Raw genomic sequence first — 23,000 nt, 5'->3', positions numbered from 1 at the left:
AGTAACTCTCATTTACTGCTATCTTAAACAATTCACCTTGACCACAAAGAAGAAACTATGTGCTTCAAGATGGTGCCAGACACCCAGCAGCCTGTGACCTACCCAAGAGTTACACACTGAGAGCCATAATGAAGTACCAGGAGCTGAGGGGAAATATTAGCTCAGGTCCGATTCCTTCTCAAGGGCGCTTTGCTCTTAATGACTAGTAGAACTTCAAACAATCTGTAGAGCTGAGACAATATTAAAAAGGAAGATCCCACAAAGGTCCAGGGCTTGCTGTGTCAGGAGGGGCCAGACAGCTGAGCAGGCTGTCTCTTCGCCTGACTCCTCTCCATCCTCCAGCCTGCACCCATGTCACAGAACGGGATAGAAGCCTTGGGGGTGCTTTGCTTGCAGGACTGCTTGTTACAAGCTCCAGTGTGAGGATCGCCATTCATCCAGGGGTGAGAAGGTCAGGAGCCTTTCAGAAACCTGACCCAAAGGTCTGGCTCAACCCTGTCCACAAAGACAGAATAAATCTAGAATCAATGACGTCCCACCACACAGAAGCCACCTGCTCCAACAGTTGTTCTTGCCAAACTCATTCAAACCAAGCTTCTTTCATGTTTATAGCAGTGGAGGATCCCAAGGGGGAGGAAGCAATGCCCGCGGAGCTCAACCTGGACACCAGCACTTAAGATCTGAGGTTGCAGCGATGGGGCAAGGATGTGCAGGTGTTATCCAGCCCCTCGGGGAGGAAGGAGGTGTTTCTGTCTCTGGCCTCCTGTCAGCTTCTCTGCAGGAGCGATGGGATTGGTTGGGAGCTTGAAGGTGGGAGCACGGGTCTACAGGATTTCTGGCTGCTATCAGCCACCCACCAGGTGCAATCTGCCATTGCGGAAGGTCACTGTGCTGGCTTCAGGGACTCTGTCTTGTCATAAATGACTCTGAACCCATTTTGTTGCATTTCAGAGCACTAGGGGACACATCTGCCACTGCTGTTGGGGACACTTCTGCCATCCCATGGGTTACGTGTTCTGATCTCCAGCACACACTGTATGGGCTGTTGCACATTTGCATTTATTCTGCAATGAATGTCTAGACAGACACAGACACACATAGACACACACTTCCAATATGCAACGAATGTGGCCAAGACCCCAACTTCAGCCTGCCGGGCCCTATATGCCTACAGGGTAGCCAGGTGGACGTCCAGTGAGTGGTCTCCACCTGCCAAGTCCATCTGCTACCAACTCAGCCAGGAAGTCACAAATTATAACCCTACAGGATTCCTAAAAAAGCACCAGTGGTCTTGGGGAGAAAAGAGTGAAAGAATGTAAAAATTCCTTGCCTGGGATGATATGTGACCAGAGTCTTATAATAAAAGTTGGATTGCCTAAGCGTTCCGGGTAACATCAAAGAAGTTTTGGGAAACCACAGAAAGTCATGAAACAAATATTGGAAGCATGACATTAACTAGGATCAGAAATTTGACTTAGGAATTCTCTGAAGGTATTTTCCAAAGACAAATGGAAAGACAGTAAATAATAGCCAATCAATAACTAATTCCAACCACGTGGTACTGATCTGTAAGTAATCCCTTTGTGACCATGTACCAGAGCAACTTGGCATCCCCAGCTCGGGGCAGCCTAACCAGGAAAAGACACGGTCATTCGGCCCACTCCTATGGCCGGAGAGCCACAGCCTCTGTGACCTCATCCGCCTGGTCCCTCGGAGGCAAACTCAGAGGGCCCCAGAGACCCTGCCACATTTTCTTCCACTCTTCCTGCCCGCTGGAACTTCTCCCTTTCAAAAAAAGATAAAAGTCTACCTAGGAAAACAAGCGTGGAGGCAGAATGAATTGGGAAGGGGATGGCGGAAGACAGAACTTATTTTGCACAGCAACCGTGTCTGGAGTCTCCGCAGACGACTCATACATTTGATTCACCCTGAAGGTAATTCATACTTCACGGCAGAGTATCCCGTGTTGTAGTAATGGGAGATAAGAGCAGCCAGACTCTAGGTAACAGCCTATTTTAATGCCTGGGGAGAAAAATAAAACTTGCAGGTATAGTTAGGGAAATTTACAAAGAAGGAGCCCTGTCTTTCTCCCTGTGTCCACAAATGCAAAAGCAGGAAATACTCAGCACCAAAAAAAAAAAAAAAGCTCTCAGCACTCCCAGCTTACATAGCTTATAAATTCAATTATTTTCTTAAAAAACAATGGCAACAATAAACTAATAGCAGTAGGCATGTATCCCACCGGGGACGCATGTTTTATGTTACATACAGTTAGCACCTATTGGAATTAGATACAATAGTGCTTGTTTATTTTACACAGAGCAAAGCGACCAATTGCATCTAATATTAGTCGTTCATCAGATAAAACATTTTCAGAGGAACAACTGCTATTGCTCCCCATCAAAGAACAGCAAGCATCTTAAACACACTTTCCCAGAGACGTTACTCCGAGGAAAACAGCTTAGAAATGTTACTTTAAACAAATCCCTTCTCTGGCTCCCAACAACAAAATGAATACTGAAACAAATGCTTGGCTCTGGTTTTTTCCAAGCTTCTTTCTGTCTACCTGTCAAAGGCAAGTTGTGACCCCGCCAAGCCAAGAGGCGGTCCCTGGAACTGTGAAATGTGCCACCCTGTAGGGACGCCCTGGGTGCTGGATGCCAGCATCCTCATGAGGGATTATCCCCATCACTTGCAGCACGGAGAGAGGAGATGGGCTGGCCGCCAAGTGTTCTTTCAACACAGATCCCGAAAGAAGATCCTGCAAAGTGCCGAAAGCCCAGATTTGCAGTTCACTTTCTAGACTCTGTTACATAGCAACCACGCCAGCTCGCAAAGGATACTGAGCAAGTTAATATTTTGTTTAAATGACGCGCCATGTTAACCCTTCTAGGAAAACCCAAGTTGGTTTTATCAAAAGGCAACACCCGTTGTTACACCGGAACAAAATATTCAGTGATGGACAGATGAGTTTGCTTAATTCATTTAAAAAACGAACTGTAAACAGTAACAAAACAATGTGAAAGTCGATCTAACAATCCTCTGACTAGGGAGTGAAAGGTGACTCTTTCCCATGAGCGTTTGTGCTAATATTATTAAAGGTACATTAACATGCATTTAATATGTGCATAATGCCCTTTCATTAAAAGATGGGTTATGCAGTTACATTTGAAAGATACTCATTTCATGCAAAACCTTGATTCGAAAAGTGATAACTTAATAGCACTAAAATACTCTTCACTTCTGGGTACAAGGAATGGAATGAACTCAGACAAAATGGAAACACAAGACTAATTCTAATTCCGAAGAACAGTCAGAGGGCTGGGAGAGCTGAGCTTCTCTGAGCCTCCCTGGAGGTACACCAAGGAGAAGCCTGAGGAAGACAATCAAGCTCACTTTAAAATCAACTTGTAAGAGCCCCATGCTTCCCTTTAGGAAAATAAACGCCATCGCAAAGTGACTACCAGATCAACTCTGCTGAGGGTTTCTCTACTACAGAACACTGCCAGAGGCCATTTGAAAAAAAACAAGCAAACAAACAGAACTAAAACAAAACTGTACCCCCCCCCCAAGAGGCTAAATAATGTAAAACACACTGGACTGAGGTCTTGGTGCTACAAATAAGTAGACGATGTCCCCCCTCTGCCTAATTTACATGAGGGTGGGCTTGTTTTCAACCATCACATTAGTATAAATACAGATCTATGGAAGTGGGTTTGTGGCTGACAATTAAATTGAGCTAAAGCCTCTACCATCATATTTGCTGATTAGAAAATCACTAAGTGCCCTAGTGAAGGTTTTTTGAAATGCCAGGGCAGAGAGGGACAAGTAGGCCCTCCTTCCTCCTCCTGCCCACTGGTAGCCCTGATGTGGACCGGTACGCTCCAAAGGACAGAGGGAAGCTACCAGGTTTGCGTGTTTTTAAAGATATCGAGAGAGCCAAAAAGCCATCTCTATTTCCACAGTCTTGTGTGTGTTCTCAGGAGGAAAAAGGAGCAGCCAGCCCCCTGTTGCTCCACTGCAACAGTTCAACCAGTAGCCAGCAGCTCGGTGTCCAGGTGGAGCGTACAGATTAGCCCTGCGCTGACTTCCCTGGGATGCCCAGCGTGCAGCCCCAGGATTCAAAAGCTACTTAACTTTCCTTCGGGCTGAGCAAAGGGAAATAAACCAGCTTGTTCAGTGTCTCTTACTATGGCTTTTGATCCTTAGCAAAATGTCAGCTCTTACCAATTTCTTTAATGCTAGAAGAGTCCCTGCTTATAAAAAGTAAAGTATTATCTTGCAGGAAGCCTGTTTTTTTTCCCCCGGCCCTGCCTGGGTTCCAGGGGAGAATGTACTGTCATAGGCAACCACACCAAAAAGGATAAATGACAGAATGACCAGATGCCAAGCAGGTACAGCGAACAATGGGACCACAGCATCTTCCCACCATGACATCATGACCACTTTGCTACCAAATTACTTCCCCAGTCCCTGGGACTCCCAACACTTCCCCTCCTGCATCACAAAAGCGCGCCTTCCCAGGAAGGTAAGGTGGAAACAGGGACAGAGCAAGACACCCAAACAAACACAGACTCCTTCACCACTTAGGAGGAGAAGCTGCTGAAATAACAGATCCAGAAAAGCATTCAGAGCCACTTGAGCAACTGGCACCTTGCACTTCATCCAATGACATATTTCTACAAGTGGCCCTCGTGGACTGGAGATTTTTTTCGCCCCTGTCCTGTTGTGAATTTTAGCAGCTGAGTTTATAATTCAAATAATAGGAACAGCCAGTGATACTGTTTCTCCAAAGGCAATGGGGGCGGGGACAGTCCTGAAAAGGGTGCTGGTCCCTCTTTCACTCCCCAAGTTAACAGAAACCTAAAGGTGCCTTTGAGGGACGCCTCTTCCAAAACCTTTAACCCCTGAAAGGCATTCAAGGCCTCAACTCTGTTTAGGTCAACACAGATCAGCTATCTCCCCGCCCCCACACCCAAACTGCAGAGTTGCTTCAAACTGAGCTCCTCCGGGGCTCCCAGCAATCTACCATCCACGCCAGCATCGTCTCTCTGGGAGCCCATCGCTCCGTCTTTGAGGTCTACATTTTCCCCGGGAAGAGCTCCCAGGGCTGCAGTTGCTGGAAATGTAAACCCCTGCAGAGCCAGCCTTTACCGTTCGCCCATGAATCTCACTGCCTGCACGATCTCAAACGGAGAGAAAATAAAGTCCAGATGCACGAGACCAGGGATCTGGCATCGGTGGAGAAAAGTGCACGCCGATGCAGTCGCCCACCTCGAGCAGGGCAGCACAGCCCAGCGCTGGCAAGCATTCCAGAGGAAGAGCCTCGGGAGCTGTGGCATTCATCCCAGCTGGGGCCGGGGGCCTGAAAAGTTTGCCACGGAGCTGGGGGCTGGGTGCCATCCAAAGGGCACTTTCTGCTACCCTGTCGGAAGGGTCCCGCCGGCTGCGCCTCGCTCTCGCCCGCCAAGGGCCAGTGTGACCCTGTGACCCTGTGTACACTGCGCCCAGGTTTTCGCTCATGACAGCAGCCTGGGAGCAGCAGTGGCCACTGCCGGGCGGAAAGGGTTTACAAGCCACGATGCAAAGCGATCTCGGCCGGGCGTAGTGGGGCAGAGTCCTCGGTCCCGGCCACCACCGGCCGGCGTGCTCGCTCGCCGCGCCTCCGCCCCGGGCGCCAGGCGATCCCTACCTTGCGCGCCTGGCTGCTGGTGGTTCTCCATGTTCTCCGCCGCTGCTGTCGCCGCCGCCGCCGCCGAGGCGCTGGCCGCCGCTCCCGGGCCCGGGCCGGGGCCGCCGCCGCTCAGTTCCGCCAGTCTCCGGTTGGTGGCCGTGAGTTCGGCTCGCAGGTTGGTCACCTCCTGGCTGGCCGACTGGACCGCCCCATCGATGCGGAGCGCGAGCTGCTTATTGTCTTCCATCATGCTCAGGATTTTGGCCTGGGGGCGAGAGAGGTGACAAAGAGCTGCATGATGCGCGGGGGGGTGCGCGTCCGGGCACCCCCGGCTCTACCTGTTGGGTCCCCCGCGGCCCGGTTAGCCTGCGCCCCGACCCCCAGGCACTGGCAGCGCCGGGCTCCTCCGGCGCAGCAATGACAGCGGCGCCTCCAGCCCTGAGCCGCGGCGGTGGCGAGGCTGCTGCGGGAGGAGGAGGAGGAGAAAGAGGAGGAGGAGAAGGAGGAGGAGGAGCAGCGATCGCCGAGACCCCGGCAGGCGGGCGGGCGCCGCGAGCTGCGCACAGAGGACACCGCGCGCCGGCACTCTTCAAGCGGAGCCTACCATTCGCCGCCCGCTCGGGAGGGGGCTTGGGCCGGGACCCTGGGTCGCCCTTGGTCTCCTGAGACCCCCACCTAGCGGACACACCCCCTGGGGGGAGGGGGCGGCGGGCGGCGCCGTAGCGTGGACTGAGGCGGCGCCCCCGGCTGGGGGAAGGGGGTGCGCGCGCCGCGTTCAGACCTCTGTCCCCTCCTCGTCGCGGTGGGGCATCCCCGCCCCGGCGGACTTCTGCCCGGAGCTGTGCTGTGCTAGGGGGGTGGTGGGTGTTTGGAAAGAGGGGTGCTCTCGGAAAGGGGGCCCCCGGAGGGGAGCGGGGATGGGGCTCCCAGGGAGGGGGCGCCTCGCGCGAGCTCAGGAGTGGAGTTCTCGCTTTGAGTCCTTAAACTGCAGGCAGGAAATGCCCAGCAGGGAGCTAACTGGTGGCCCGCGCAGCTCTCACCTCCACCCCCGCCAGCCACTGGACCTGAGCTCTCCACCCGGAAGGAGCGCTGTCCTTCCCTGTTCTGGGCCAGGGCGCACAGCCTTCCTGTGATCCCCAGCCCTGGGCTGTGCAGCCTAGGTGCAGGGGCGCAGCTTCAGCCGTGTTCTAAGCTTCTTAGCTGGGCTAACTCTTGACCCCTTGACCGAGGAGAAAGATCAGGAGAAAAGATTGGAAGGCATCAGTGTGGCTTCCCTTTTCTTCCTGTGGGGACAGAAGTAGTATGGAAGCCGCTGCCTCAGTTTACCCACTCCTTCTGGGGGAGAACCGAGGTAACCTTAGCGTTGCTGAGTCCCTCCTCGTTCCTCTTTCTCTCCCAGAGCACAGACTTTGCATTTTTTTTTCCACTGGGGGCCCTGGATTCCAGCCACCAGACCTTGTTACCATAGCAAGCTTCATTCCATGCAAATGGGGCAATTTAAAACAGCCAGTGTAACGTCCTGGTGAGCAGTGCGCCACCATTCCAGTTCAGTTAACCTGGGGAGAGTGGCTAAGGGCACTTTGCAGAAGCCAGTGTCATGCTCATGCCTCCAGGCTTTCCACGGACACTCCCATCCCCTTTTTGAGTTCCCATATAGGCTAGGATGTGAAGGTTCACACTCCACACTGAACAGCATGTGTCAAAAGCTGAACCAAACCAGCAAGAAGATTGTTATTGCAGCTTTGGAGATAAGGAAACTGAGGCTCAGGGGCAAGGTTAAACAGTTTACCCAAAACACCCCACAAATCAGGTGGAGCCAGGTCTCAGAGCACATCTGATTCCAGTTAGACTCACAGGGCCTTCAGTAGATGTTGAACTTTAGATTATTTTTCTCTCTTATGTGGAACCATAAAAACACCTGCCCTGTGCCCCTGTCACTGCTTGTGCAAAAGGGCCAGACAGATGATGGACCACAGTAGGATTCACAGTCTTTCATGCTGTCCACTCTGATAGTTCACTGGCTGATGTGGGAATCAAACTTATGACTTTCGTTATATTGGTGCAAGTTTGGACCAAATGAGGCACTCACACCTGCTTGGTGTATTTGTAAACCAGGGTTCCAGTCTTCAAAGCCTTTTGGTGACTCATGAAATGGTACTTCCAAGGTCTTCCAAAGGGTGTGGTCCTGTGAGTTAGTTTGAGGACTCCTCAAAGAGGTAAACTTGGAATATGCCCTTTGCTATACGCCCTAGAGAATTGAAAACAGATATCCAAACAAAAATTTCATGAATTTTAGGAATCTACAATTCTGGTAAGTTGAGAAGCTATGGACCCCAGGAAGAGAGAGAGAGGGGGGGGGGCACAGAGGACAGCTCTGCAACCTTCTCCTGCAGCAGTGTGCACGCATCTCCCAAGAAATGGTCGGTAAGCACCTCCAGACAGGCCAGCGGGCTTGCGGAGGGCTCTAGGCAAGCACCATTCCAGTGTTCCTGACAGCACTACTCATTATAGTGAGATGGCAAAAGGACCCGGGTCCATCAAGAGATGAATGGGTCAACAGAAGCATTATAGGTGGTACCCGCAGAGCAGAATATTATTCAGCCGTGGCAAGAAGTGGAGACACACAGCACAGTAGGGATGAAACTCAGAAGCGTGTTCAGTGAAGGAAACCAGACAGTGAAGGTCACTCAGTGCATGGCTCCACTTCTGTGCAATACCCAGACTAGGTAAATCTGTGGAGGTAGAAAGCAGCCTTGTGTTTGCCAGGACCTGGGGGAGGGACAGATAGGAAGTCACTGCTTAATAGGGTATTATTAATAGATCAGTAACTGCTCAGTAATTTATTTTGGGGGGATGGAAATGTTTTGGAACTAGATGGAGGCTGTGATTGTGCAACACGATGAGTGCACAGGCACTAAAGGCTGTCCAGTGTTCACACTCAGGTAGGTAATTTTGTGTTATGCGGTCTCAGCTGGGTCAGAAGTCAGCCTAATTGGGAACTCAAAACGAGGAGAGTCCTGGGCAACAACTGAGGGCAGCTCCAATAGAGTGCACACTCACGTGTGGCGTGTGTGTGTGTGTGTGTGTGTGTGTGTGTGTGTACGCGGGCTCTCACCTCTGCTACAGCACTCCTCCTCGGGAGGGGCAGTAGACTGTCTGTTCCATGTCTCTCCTGCCTCCCTGCCAACTTCCGGGCAGGACAGGCAGGTCGTCAGGTCTCTTAGGTCCTTCCTCTCTGCTTCCTTGTCCCCTAGCTCATAGCAGGCACCCTGTACGTGACTGAGTGTGAATGTGTGTGCAGTAAACACCCTGATCAAGTGTTACTCAGCCTCCTCTTCAGTGAGAGTCTTCCTACACACTCGAATCTTCAAATCAAATAAAAGTAAACAAACAGGGAAAAAAAAAATCTAACAAGAAGAAAAGAAAGCACAGAAAGACTCTTTCTTGGGCCCCTTCTTATCTCTCTCTCTCTCTCTCTTTGAGGTTTGCATGAAACTTGCTTTAGAAACCGCTGCAGTGCCTCCTAGGATTGTGGAGAATTTTATTTTGAGATTTGTTTTCCTGGATATGAAAAAGGGGACTTTTCCCCAGCTGTGTCTCCTTCTATTTACTCCCACACAAAGGGGCCAGATCTCCGGAAGTCTGAGATCCATTACATTCTGTGGATTGATTTGATTTAAATAAAAAAAGGTTCCTGGAATGCCTTTCTTACCCCTGACCTCCGACACAGCTCTTCCCTACATGACCTCAAGTTACCAAATAGTTGCAGGATTTGTGTCCTGTCCCAGTGGCATGTCTGAGGGCCTGATATGGACTTGCCAGCCGTTTCTTAGGAGATACAGATAAAATTTTGGAGATGATTCCGTAGGTATCTGCAATTTGCCCCACCACCCACCTTTCTCTCTCTGTGCCTAGCTATGAGAATTTAGCAGAACTGTGGGTTCTGTTCCAAAGCTTCCCTCTCTGCATATTTCCTAAGGGAGCCCCACCACCACTCCAGTATGCTGATCTTGAGAACTAGTGTGGTGTGAATGTGTCCCCTCAAGTTTCATGTGCTGGAAACAACCCCAAAGTCATGTGTGGATCGTATCTAGAGGTGAGGTCTTTGAGAAGTAATGAGGACTAGCTGAGGTTGTATGGGTGGGGCTCCTCATGATGGTATGAGTGACCTTTTGAGAGGAGGCAGAGAGACGTGAGCTAGTGCGTCTGCTCTGTCTTGCAGGTGACACCCTCTGGCATGTCACAAAGGAAGATCCTGATCAGAGGCTGTCACTTTGCTTTTGGACTTCCTAGCCTTCAGAACTATGAGAAGTACATTTCCATTTTTAAAAATAAATGATCTCGAGCTGGTGATACAGCTCAGAGACACGATGCCTGCCTGCCAACCGCAAGGTCCTGAGTTCGATACCCAGTACCAAAATAAATACTCTGTTACAGGAACATAAAACAAACTAAAAGAAAAATCAAGGGAGAAAATATATCTGCTTCACAGGTGTCCACCCCTGCTAATTCACTGTCACTATTGTCATTGCTCCTGACCAGCCATCCTCATTCGAGGCTCAGGCTTGGTGTCACCCCATGCACAGTCACCAGCCTCTGCCAGGATGTGCTGCGTGTCTGGTCCTCCTTAACAGCTGCCCACTGTGCTGTGTACACTTGACGCCCATCAAAGCTTGCCTGAGCATTTTGGAAGGTGCAAGACCAACCTCCTTCCAGTGCAGAGAAAAGAAATTTCTAACAAGAATCAAGACAAAGCACCTAACCTCATCAAACAGCCTAGCCACATGCACCTCCCATCTCTCATGAAGTAGAAGGACCTTCTAATGTAGCATCCAAACTGGGACACTTTGAGAGTGAAAGGAGCTGCTGTGAACCATGAAGCCAGGAGAGGTGTCGTAAGTCAGAACTGTCTCGGGAACCTAGTTTACAGGTTTGCACGACAATACGACTGGACTACACCATCTGGTCCCGGAAGGCAATGTGTGTTGTGCCTTGTTTACCGACAGCAAAGAAGGGGTAATTTCAGACATAGATCATGCAGTCATGTCAGTAATTGAGCTAGGAGCGATTAAAGCCCTAGTGTTTAGTAACTGCCCCATCTTCCTCCTGACGTGTACCACGTGACTCGTCCTGAATTATAATCCGGCCACTGGCCCATTCCTGTGCTATGTCCCTTATGTCACCACCCTCTTGCCACTTCATTCTTTCGCAGCTTCGGGATTTTCTCTTTCTCTCTTCTCTTGCCTCTGCCCAGCATACCTTCCCCTGACTCTGCTTTGATTCCTTTTCATCCCATCATTTTAACATTTAACAACAATTAATTTCCTAGCTTCCGTGGCCTCTGCCCGCAGTTCTGTGTATTTGTTTATTTACTAATTTGAAGTGCTGTATACATGGAAGGATTTAAGAGATGAGTCACAGGAATTTGAGTCACTGGAGTGAAGGCCTTTAAACTCCTGTCACTGAGCCCCCAGGGCAATCCTGCTTATTCTGCTTCGTGTAGGATTTCATGGAATGTCCGAGGGTAAATGCCCTTTTCTTGAGCTAATTTGATTATTTCTGTTGCGTGTGGCGGAATGCCACGTCCCCACCCCACACAGACAGGGGTCTGAGGACGGACGGCAGGGTCTGTGGCCTGCTCTTGTTTCTCTTCTCCTTCTTGGTGCCCTGTTGCTGTTTCTCTGAAGAGCCCCGGGATCACAGAGCAAACTCATCTCCTTTATTGCCACAACCCATATCCACTGACAGTCATTAAAATCTTTATTGTAGTCAAGCTTCCCCAGGAATTCTTGTTACATCTCAATTTTGCAAAGTACTTTCACAGTTCTCTTGTATTCTGGCAGCAGTTTCATTGGGTGGAGGGGGCACGGGAATCTGCATTTGGCAGATGAAGCCACGGAGCTGGTACCCGTGGGCTCCTCTGAGGATCACAGGCAGGCTGCGTGAATTTCTCCCTCGTCCCCACGTTGCAAACGCATCTTTGCAAGAAGATGAGCTGGGGGAGCGGGACTCAGATACACCCACGTGTGGCCCAGTTTCCTTTCTAACTCAATCTGGGACATCATTTCAGCTTGGCTCTGGAACTGGAGGCAGGCTTCACGCTCTCCCGGCCCCAGGCTGGGTGAGAACACTGATCTCAGAGGCTTCTAGGAATCCACCCAGGGACACGTGGGAAGCGGAGGCTTGAAAGCGAAGCCAGCTCGTGGTGGACTCTCTGGTCTGGGAGACAGTGACTGGGAAACTCTGATGCCTCTTGCAGTCAGCATGTGACTGCCTCTGGGATCTGGGCAAACATCTCTCCGTGTGGATATGGTCCTGCCTGCTGCCCTACAACGTGAAACACCACTTCCTGCTAACCGTGTCCCTTCCAGGCACGTCTCTGGGCTTCAGGCTGGTTCCAGTGTTTCTCAGAGTGAGGGTGAAGACATTGGATACGGAATCCCTAGGAGATGCTCATTGAAGTGCAGGGGCCCAGGCCCTACTCCTGACCAACCAGAATCCCCAGGTATCCACATCTGCAACGGCTGTCCAAGAGATCCTGATGCAGTGACATTTGACATGCAGTGCTCTGGGCAGCCAGGGCAGGTGCTCACAGGTCACTGAGCGGTCACTGCCAGGAGCCCTGCGAGCTGGGCGAGAGCAGGGCCTCTCTCCGGGAAACCGTCTGCTCCTGTGCCTCCCCCGCCCTCCACCAAGAGTCCGTGGGGAATCACCCTCCCTTGCTGCAGATGGAGGCTGTGTTTGCTCAAATTTTCACACGTGAATCCTGGCCAATCTAGGAGATGTATCTCTTGTACATTTACACAGTTTACTTTGGCTGAGTGGGTTTTAACATGTGCTCTGGGGAGAAGGGGTAACGTGTTTCAAAGGCAGAAGCAGCCAGTGAGGGGCTGTGGGTAAGAAAACCTGCAATGGACAGAGGCAGGGAGAAGGGTGCACAAATAGTGGACCCCTACAGCTAGCTGCCACCCCTCCTGCTTCTCACTCTGGAAACCACAAAGAGATGCACAAAAAAAAAAAAAAAAAAAAAAAAGGGACAGGGAAGAACAATGGGAGAGGATTATGGGACTTTTTTAATAATCCAGTTTATTGGTACAATTTAGTTATGCATAATAATCACATCCATCTTAGGGAATTTATGCCTGTACATGATATATCTTAGCTCCTCTTTTTTTAAAAAAAAAAATTTCCATTCCCCTCCTCTCTCTTCAAACTCTCTTCCTTTATTTACAAAGCTTCAGTTTTGGAAGAACACACTCACAGCTGCAAGATGGGAATGCAGGTACACAGGTGGGTATACACATGCGTGTGCACACACACCCGGTGGACACAGAGCAGAGTCATTACATGAAGAGTGACACAACTTCAAGCAAGCACCCGTCCAAAGCTGCGGAAGCTGGTCAGATGCACCCCTCCCCTGCTGGGTGTGGGTTTAACCAACTCTGTCCCTTGCACGTGTGTTTCATTTGCAAACCATCCTTTGCTAGGCGCTTCTAATTCCATAGCTCTGAGGCAGGAGAGAGGCAGGTACTCGCTAGCCATACTAACCATGGACTTGGACACACAGGCATGTCCACTGGAAAAACCTTCTCCGCGATAGAAGTGTATTTTTCCCTCTGGGGGTTCCTCAATCCTGTTTCCTATTTGGTATGGGACTGGGCCTGGACTCTTGGCTCTGTCCCACCATCTCTGAGTGATCACGGACAAGCAGCAACAGCCAAGCAAATTCAAGACACTGGGCCAAGTGTTTGCACCTGAGTAGAAGCAACACTGCACCCAGAAAAGAGCAGGGCCAGCCCACAGGCGTCTTCCTGCCCACTTCTAGTGGCTCCATCTCCAAGGGGCAGGCGCCACTGTCCCCAGCACCCCAGAGCAGTTTCCAAGCGCTTCTCTCATAAAGGCATAGAGGAAGGACCAGATTTCAAACCACGGTCACTCTCTCTAAAGCTGCGCTGACCTCCCGCCTTAGTGAAGGTCCCTTTGTGTAGCCCATGAAGACAACCATCAGTGATGTCACTTCCACACACAGGCACTGGAGTTCGTTACACAGGGGTCCAAGTCTCACCCTGTTACTTCCTAACTCTGTGATACTCAACAAGTCACTTAACCTCTCTGTGCCTCAAGTATCCCATCAGTAAAGAGGGTTACACTCTCGACTTCACAGGCTTGTTGAGGAATTAAGTGAGATGACACCCGTGAACCCCTGATGGAGTCCCTGGTGCCTGGAAAGGACACAGTAGATGTTAGCAGCCATGCAGATGCTGATGACAGAGATGGTGGCTCTTGGGATGATGACAGTGACACTGACAGCCATCATGGCTACTCCCGCTCTTTGGGGGGTCCCCTATGGCCTGCCACTGTGCTTGTCCACTGAGTCCTACCAGTTCAGGCTGAATTCTCTCAACACTGGAGTCACGGAAGAGAAATCCGAGGCCTGTGAGGTTTGCTCACACTCTCCAGGTTAGAAAGTAGCAGGCCAGATACAAAGCCAGCTGTGCCTCATGCTAGGGTCCCACTGTTTCCTCTTTATTCTCCCTTTAATACCTGAATGCAATCCCGTACCTGCCCAGGCTGATGTGTAGGAGACCTTCCGTGTCCCTTCTAGCCCTGCGTCCTCACTCCCCTGAGAAGGCCGAGAGGTGGGGGTGGGGCAGGGGCCAGAGTTGCCCCTTGGTGGCCTGTGCACTAGCTATTCCAGGCTCTGGGGACCCATTTGGTAAATCAGTTCTTTGGGTTCATAAAATGGTACCCTAGTGGCTCGAAATCCTTACCAGGCCTACCCTAAATGGGTAATTTATTTTTTCTCCCTGATAGTATTCCTGTGACCTCCATCCTAATAAAAGTTGTTTTCTATCCTTGGGGGATGGGGTGAGGTAAGGATATTTTTAAACACACATGCATTCAATTTGGTAAAGAGCAGCGTTTCACCAGCACGGGGATTTCAGGACACCGCCATGGCCATATTTTGCTCTTTGTCACTCGTTTATTTAGCTGAGGGAAGTCTTTAGTAGGAGCATCTTCTGCTTTCCCCTGCCCATGCCCCCCGCCCCACTGGCCCATACTCTTGGGGGCTTTTGCTTTTAAATTCACTGCTTTCTGCTCTAGGACGTCTCGCACACTGAATACCTTGCTAGCCTCTCCAGGAAAAATGTCTCCTTTTTCTGAACAGTCCACAAAGAAGAATGTGAATTTCTCTCAAGGCCACGGAGACGCTGTGCTAGGCGCCAATCAGACACAGACATTCAGGCCCTCACATCCCTGCACGACTCCTGACCAAGGACTCTGGGATCTGGTGCCATGCACCACTCTATCTTGGGAATTTGAAGTAGCAACAATAAAAAACTTGTGTAAATCCTGAGTCCATATTAAACACTTCCCACCCTGCAAATGTCCTGGGAAAAGTGTTCATTTTGCAAATACAGACTGTTCAATCCAACACAGTACAAAGGACCGTGCCTGCAGCGGCCTGGCTTTAGAGCTGGGAGTAGCCGCCCGCTTGCACACTTTGTGAGAAGAGACCTCCCGGTACTTTGTGCAGCGATCCCCTCAGTGGAGGTGTCTTTAGCTAGCAAAGAGTGAAGTTGCTGTGTTTCTCCTGACTGATTGGCCCTCTTGTTTATCTGCCTTATTCCATGCTGGGGAGATGTGTAACCATTTATAATCCATTACTCAAGACCAGGAGGCCGCACTGGTAGGAGCTGGTGCTGGTTGCAATGCTAGTTATGTTGTATTTGTCACCCACCAATCTCCTCCACTATCCTGGGAACCAGATTGGGTACTGAACCCCTTGCCCAGGGACAGCTAACTCCCATATCTCCGATTTAGAGAGACAAATACATAGATTTGGTTTTTAAAAGCACAGATGGGGCAGAGAGGACAAGTACCAAGGGTTCCCTCTGCCTCCATCGTGTGTTCTCTGGGTTCTGTAACCACACCCCAGCCTGAGCCTTGGGCTGGCACTGGCTCTGCACCCAGCCCCTGAAATCGCTAGGATGAGGTGGACAAGAATGAGTCTGACTAGCTCTGAAACAGTGTCCTGCATACAGGAGATGAAACTGTCTGGGGAAAGAACTATAGTTCTCCCCCGTCCACCAGCCAGCCAGAAGCCCTGCGGGAACTCTGCAGAGTCACGTGTGGGGAGCTGAGTCCTCTCAGTGGCTTTTGGGAAGAAAACAAAGACAGGTCCAAGCTGTCATCCTGTCTCCTGTCATTCCTGAGGAGGCATCAAACTGAAGCGTGGAAGCGAATGTCTCCCAGAGAATCCACTGTCTAGGGCTGAGGCTGACCCATGGCCACCTTTACAGGACTTAGAAAAAAACAGCTTCCCTCTCCAGGGTGAATGTTGCCCACCTTGGGGCAGATACCCAGAGGGCAAAACCTCTGGCGCCCCTGCATCTTAGTTCCGCTCGGAAATAAGCAAATGCATCTCTCACCAGCGGGTTTTCCAACTTTCTAGCTCGGAGAGTGCCAGGTGAATCAAGTTCTAATTTTAAGATCTTATTTGAATTCCAAGTAACAGCCACTTTCACAAATCTATGGACAACTTTACATGAAGAGCCCTGCAGGGAGCTTTTTCCCCCCATTTTTCATTAAATTGCAATGATGGTATAAATCCTTCCTTTTCATAGTTTTCTTGACTAAAGAGAAGCTAAACAGCTTTCTGGCCTGAAAGTGTGTTTGCAAGGGGAGCCATGAGAATGAAACACGGCAGCGATTCTGGTGGCTTCTTTTCTCTGACACCACGTTAAGTTCTTAATTGCAACCTCTAAAGAAGAAGCCACGATTAGCACTCAGGAAGCTTGTTGCCCCCCCCCCCCGGCTCTCCACATGGCAGGACCCAGACGAGGGTCAACACAGTGCTAGTGGTACCTTAACTGGAATTTGCATTCATCTCCGTACACCCAAACTCTCCCTGGGTTCTGTTGAGTGGAACAGTGTGATAAAGATGGGTTACACACACACATCTGCCCTGAGGATGGTATTAGAATAAAAATCTTTATTTCTGGAGAAGTAGTTAGATAGGGAACAGTGATTATAAATAACCCAGGTCAGTCTTTTGTTTCAGGGATTTTAGGCGGAATAGGGGAGCAGGACTACAGATTGACCCAGGATCTTTATGCAAAGCTACATCCCTGACCTATTTGTTTGTTTGATTTTGATACAGTCTTCTTGCTAAGTAAGTCACTGAGGCTGAGCCCACACTTGCAATCCTCCTGCCTCAGCCTCCCAAGCTGCTGGGATTACAGGCTGCACGATGCTGCCTCGATTGGTCCAGGATTCTTAGCCTTACCACTGACAGGAGCCTGGAACATCCCTGTTCAGGTCTGTGCTTTGCAGACCTGGAGCAGCTCCATCTCCCTGAATTTGCACACCTGTAATTTTAGTGATCAGCAGCCGAGACAGGAACATTAGCCAGTTTGTGGACTTCAGACTGCTTCATCAAACACACTTGCTTTACAAACAGTGGAACCGAGGCTCAGGGGGAGGATGTGACTCACCCCCATGACCCACAGAGTGGCAGCGCCAACTATGAGGATGATTTGTTTGTGTTTTTGCAAGTGAGCACATGACCGTGGGGGACATTCAGCTAACATTTATTGAATGCATTAAACGGTGGCATTTGATTTATCCATCCGAAGGGGACATTGAGAAAACAAACGAACGCTACATTGGATTCCTCTGTCGTGAAAGCTTCCAAATTTGCTAGGAGGTGAATATCTCTACCGAGAAGCCTCTCTTTGATCTTAGGTTTTTTCTCCTCGAAAGTGATTGCAAACTTGGCAACTGACTCTTCTGAAATTAATAATCAGACCCAAACAACTCTTATTTGGCTATTTCAACAACTTAAAACGAAAGAAATGAGCCACTTCCCACAGCACCTCCTCCCTCCCCTCCGGATGCCTGCACTCCAGAACAGCTGTGTCTTTGAAAACTGATTTTGATCTCCCAGGAAGGATCTGGTTTCTCTGCACCGGGAGCCACTGCCCCAAGATGGCGCGTGAAGCTCTGCAAAGGTGTTGGGGTTTGGCTGACTCTGCGGTAATTGATCGTCAGGAGCGCCTTCGCTCAGGATACGGTGACAGGACACCATAGCTGCCATCATTGCAGTGAGCTGGATATTCTGCTGCCTCAGGAATCATTTAGCAACTTCTCCTCATTCCTTGGCCTCTTTGTGGCTGATTGGATTGTTTCTCCGGGTGCCTACTCCCTCCTGCTAAGAGTGTTGCCCAGAGGTCCTTTGCCTTTGACTTAGCAGCTCCTCTCTCTGTGGTTTGTGGGACTGCCAAGCACCATTCCCAGTCCTGCTGCTAGTAACCTTGGCTTTGGGATTCACTTTAGCCACCAGAATGTGAGGATTTCCAGCAAACTGGGTCCTTGGATATATTCATAGCATTTGGCCTGGCCTTGGGTTCCAGGAGCCAACCCTACAGCCTGGAGCAAAACCCAGCCAAGCTGAAACCATACCTCTTCACCATACAGACTCATACAAGAGAAAAATGAGTGATGCTATAGCCCACTGAGATTCGGGGAACATGTGTAACTCAGCAAAAATCCAACCACCACCTTCTGGAAATAGGCACGGTGAGGTAAGGGGCTGTCCTTGCTTGTCCTGGTAGCCCACTATATGGAAGGTTCTGTATTGTGGTCTCTGAATCTGCAGGTTCAACCAACTGCAGACTGGAAATATGTTTTCAAAAATTCACAAGATTTCAAAAAGCAAAATTTCAATTCCGTACAATGCAGTACATCTATGTGCATAGCATTTACTTTGTATTAGGTATAATCTAGAGATGGTGTAAAATATATGGGAGGATCGCACAGGTTATGGGCAAATACTGTAACACTTATATAAGGAACTTAAGCACATGCAGATTTCAGTTTCTGGAGGGTGTTCCTCGAGCTCTCCTCTATGGATAGCAAGTGAAGAATGGATCAGTTTGCAAGAGCTGCCATAGCCAAGTACCATAGACTAGGGGACTTTGAAAGCAGAAATTCATTTTCTCACTGTTATGGAACATGGAAATCCACAATCAAGGTGTGACAGGTGTGGTTTTGCCAAGGTTAGGAATATCAGGGATGCAAAGCACCCAGCCGTACCTCTCACTCTGCAGCAGAGCCTTGCCATGCCCAAGCTGTGCCCCCACCCAGGACCAACCCTGCTAGCGACATGAACACAAAAGCTTGGGTCTTCTGCTTCCATTTGCCCTCTAGAGCTCCCTCAAGGAATGGGGCAGCGTTATGGTTTGTGTCTGGATGTCCCCCCAAGCCTCATGTGGTCGTGTGGGAAGCCTTCTGGAGTCTGTGACTGATTGATTCATGGTCCAGTGCTGGGATTACGGGTGTAAGTGCTACACCCAAGTGGGTGTGGCCTACATACACGATAAGGCACAGAAAGCATCTTATCTGCACACTTCTCCCTTTTTGCTCTTGTTGCTTTTGCTGTTTTCTACCACCATGAATGGTTGCCCCTGTGCCATGCCACTCTGCCTTGCAGCCAGCTGATTATGGACTGAAACCTCCACAAACTGTGAGCTAAATAAACCTTTCCTTGCTTAATTTTGGGTGTTGGGTATTTTGTCCCAGCAATGAGAGAAAAGTAACTAAGACAGGTAGAGAATAGCACCTGCCAGCTTTGCTCTCCACCTGGCAGAACCCAACTTTCTCTTTTGCTTACACAGTTCCCCAGTGATCTGCCACCTATAGGGACCTGGATCCAAGGTGTCCCAGGGGCTGACATGCAGAGAGGATCCCAGTGCAGGAATCAGAATCACTGTTACTCGTGTGTATTCACTTACTTGCCCACCAGGGTCCCCTGAAGATGCACTTAGAGGCCTAACAATGCACTGACTCTGTGCACAGCTCTGCTCCCAGATCACCTGGGGCTGGAACCCGCACCCCCGCCACCAGCTGTATGATCTGGAGTAAGGACTCGGCTTCCCAGTGCCCTTGTCTTGTCCTCTGTGAAATGACAACAGGGACAGCTCCTGTCTGGCAGGGTTGTTGGGCAGATGACATGAGCTGGCAAGGGTACAAAGTTTAAAACCATACCAGGAAGTGAATGCTGGAAATGTTTGTTCTTCTGCAAAGAGAGGAGGAGGATGAGGACAGAGGAGGAGGAGGAGCAGGAGGGAGAGAGAGAATGAGCCACATGAGCCACATTCTGGGCCACAGGGGTCAAGGGGACCTTGGCCCTGCGCTCTCGGGGTGCTCTCGGCCCAGTGGCCAGGATAGGAACCATCACTTGGATCACAGCTTCATTCTGTGCTATTTCAAGGACACGATTTTGCGCGAAGCTGTGTCATCCATTGATTCTGTCAACAACACTTAGTACATAGCCTTTAAAACAAGAACCATACTTTTCCCCTTCCCTATTCTTAGAGTTAGGCTGGGAATCTTCCTGGCCTACTGTGCACAAGACCATGTATTCTATTCCTAGTACCACAAACAATAAATAATAGATGGAATATGATTCTTAGGAATAAAAACACTGGACGCCAGTTCAGAGTGCAGGCAGCCTATATTTGTCTTTAAAATCTCAGGTGGGGTATGCCTGTCTTGTTCCTGTGATTGGGGTCCTGGGTGCTGCTAAGCAGAAATGCAGGAGGGGCCAGGGCCACCTCCTCAGGGGTATCATGGGGCTCACGTGAAGCTTACATTTCTCCAGATCTGATTCCCAAGTCCCTGATCCAGGACCAAGCCTTTGGAAAGGACTATCTTTCCCTGTGGTTTCCGATCCTTCCCATCGAACAGGGCGTCCCACCCGCCGTGCCTCCTGGGATTCTAAGAAGGTGTCCAGCTGGGGTGATCTGTCCCTGTTGGTGCTTGGTCCAGGCTTCTCATCTTGCAGAGGCGGAGGTGGAGGTTAACACTGGGAGGTGTCTGATTTTGCTGCACACCCATAAGCCCAAGGGGATAAGATAACAAGTCCCTGGCACTGCAGGGGCACAGGACAGAGCACAGGGCAGAAATCAGGCAGGCCAGGGAGGGGTCCTGTCACTATGCAGAAAACCATCACAGTTCCATGTGTCTCTGAGCAAGTGACCGGCCTTCTGGGTTTCGATTTTCTTGCTTAGAGAATAAAGAAGATGCAGCTTGTATTAACAGCATCTCCTTTGCTGATGACTTCTGAACAAACCCACTGTAAGGTGCAAATAGCGGAAGTCAAAAGTGCCTGAAAACACTCCTAAGTGGATCCATTTTTTAAGTCAGGGGTCATCTGTGTATGTGCTGAGCACCTAGTGCATGCCCAGGGCTAATCTAGGGGCCACAGATGCAGCAATGAAAGATAAACATCCCTGTCCCTACAGAGCTGACACACCAGCCTGGGTGGTGAGACACAGACAAAGCTACATGTAAGTGTGCATGTGCAGTGCACTGGTAGGGTAAAAATTTGGAACAGGAAACAATATAAAACAAAGAGGGAAGAAGGTTCTATTGAAATCAAACATATTTACGTAGGGTGGTTAGGGCACCTGACTTCTCCAGTTAGGTGACATTTGAGTAGAGACCTAAAGCATACCAGGCAGTAGGCCAGATAGACTTCTAGAGCACAATATTACAGTTAATAGAGCACAGTTAGTGAAAAGGTCCTGTGGCATGGTAGTCCTTGACTGTCTGTGAAATAAGAGGGCTGCCATTGTGGCTGGAGGTTACACTGGGAGAAGTGAACAAGAGATTGGACCAGAGAGAAATACAACGGATCAGATTGTCATGGAACCATAAGAATTTATTAGGATTCAGGGTCTTATTCTGAGTGAGCTGGAAGTCATAGAATAGTCCTGAGCTGCTGGACTTTAAAATACTTCCCTGGCTGCTGTCTGGAAAGACTGCAGGGGGCGGTGACCACCAAGACCACCGTGGCTACACCAGGCAAGGCACGGCAAGGCCCAAATGATGACGCAGGTGGGGTTAAGGGGTGAGACGCTTGTGGAGAGAGATGATCAGACTCTGAAGAGATGCGGCAGGTGCAGCCGCAGGGTCCAGCACAGGCTGGGTTCAGTGTGAGAGGAGGGACCAGGGGTGACTTGCGGGCTTTGGACTGAAGAGATCAGAAGGAGGAGGAGCTCGCTGATGGACTGCGGAGGGTGGCAGCAGGAGCAGGGTGGGAGAGGCACGGCTGTGGCTTTCAGATGCCCGGTGGACACCACAGCCAGAGCGTGCGGGAGCTGAGTGGGGTGGGGATTCACCTGCAAACAGGAACTAGGGATTCAGAAGCAAGCTGGAGACTGGGTGGATCTCTCTGAACAAATCCGTGCTCATGCAGAAGGGAAAGCCTCAAGGACCGGGCTCTGGTGTCCATCAACATTTAGAGGTCAGAGGCTTAGGAAAACAAGAGAGACCGAGGGGTGGGGAAGAGTCAGGCATGGTGTCAAGAAGCCACAGAGATGCAGTGGCCGGAGGAGGAGGTGATGAGACCTGATACGTGGAGCAAACCATGAGAACTGAGAACAGACCAACAACCTAGAATCCGGAAGTCCCAGGGGACCGGACAGGGGCTCCCGAGGGGGTTGGGAGGCTTATACAGGCCAACAATAAAGTGTCCTGCTGAAAACCTGTCCAGTGTTCAGCCCCTTTCTCCTCATCCTCCTCCCGGGCGTGGCTATGGGCCCCTTCCCCTGGCCCTCCCCACATCCACTAATATTGGTCACATAGCTCGTCACTGTATGTGGCTACGCTAGTGCTGTATTTCAAAAGTGCTTTCACTAAGGATATAAAAATGAAGCTAACAGCAACACAATCTAATTATCCTGCAAGGCCAGTGAATTTGCAAATATCCTTAGTAATATGCCATGAAAATGATGTCGGATTCCTGTAGCTATGAATCACAGTCTGTACTAATTATGCCTTACCTGGAAATTAAATGAGCAGACCCCTTTCCCCACTTGGGAAAAGGTCTATATGATGTTCTAGGAAATAATAAAGTGGATGGACCCCATATCAGAGGCAGCAAGCAGCCTCACACCGGGTTTCCCATCGCTGATTAATAGCAGTGCGTTGCGTTAAATTAAAGGAGGCCTTTACTACAGGTTTCTAGGAGCGCTCAGGGTTCCTGCCTGGCTGCCTCCTGAGTTGTCCAGATTCTGCTCCTTACACACCAGCCGCTCCATTTGTTCCTGTTAATTCTGAAGCAGATGATTAAGGCACGCTTAAAAATAATTCAGCAGTGGCCAAACAAGTATGCTTATCCCAGCATTTCTAAGTATACTCACGAGACCGAGAAAACTACAATTTTTGAGCCTTCATAGGTGTCAGATAGTGTACTTAAGTACCTTACCTTTCTCCTCTCATTTTATCTTCTTGAAATTTAATTACTAGAACAGCTCTT

At 50.0% G+C, this 23,000-nt stretch overlaps 1 protein-coding gene across 3 annotated transcripts in view; it reads right to left on the bottom strand.

The window, feature by feature from the left end:
* The window catches only part of Kazn (kazrin, periplakin interacting protein), a 992,111-nt gene that overhangs the window by 362,196 nt on the left and 606,915 nt on the right, over positions 1–23,000 (bottom strand). For 2 of the 3 annotated variants that reach the window (XM_063235547.1, XM_063235549.1), the window contains exon 3: positions 5,693–5,939. In XM_063235547.1, coding sequence (XP_063091617.1) covers positions 5,693–5,939 — 247 coding nt within the window. Of the gene's footprint in view, positions 1–5,692; positions 5,940–6,278; positions 6,295–23,000 lie in introns of those variants that run through there. The other variant, XM_063235548.1, reaches the window with a different exon arrangement.

The sequence above is a fragment of the Cavia porcellus genome, unplaced genomic scaffold, assembly GCF_034190915.1.
Source record: "Cavia porcellus strain 051 isolate PalLab524CR breed Dunkin Hartley unplaced genomic scaffold, mCavPor4.1 scaffold_25, whole genome shotgun sequence".
In the NCBI taxonomy this organism is placed as follows: domain Eukaryota; kingdom Metazoa; phylum Chordata; class Mammalia; order Rodentia; family Caviidae; genus Cavia; species Cavia porcellus.
This window is presented reverse-complemented; position numbering and strand designations above follow the sequence as displayed.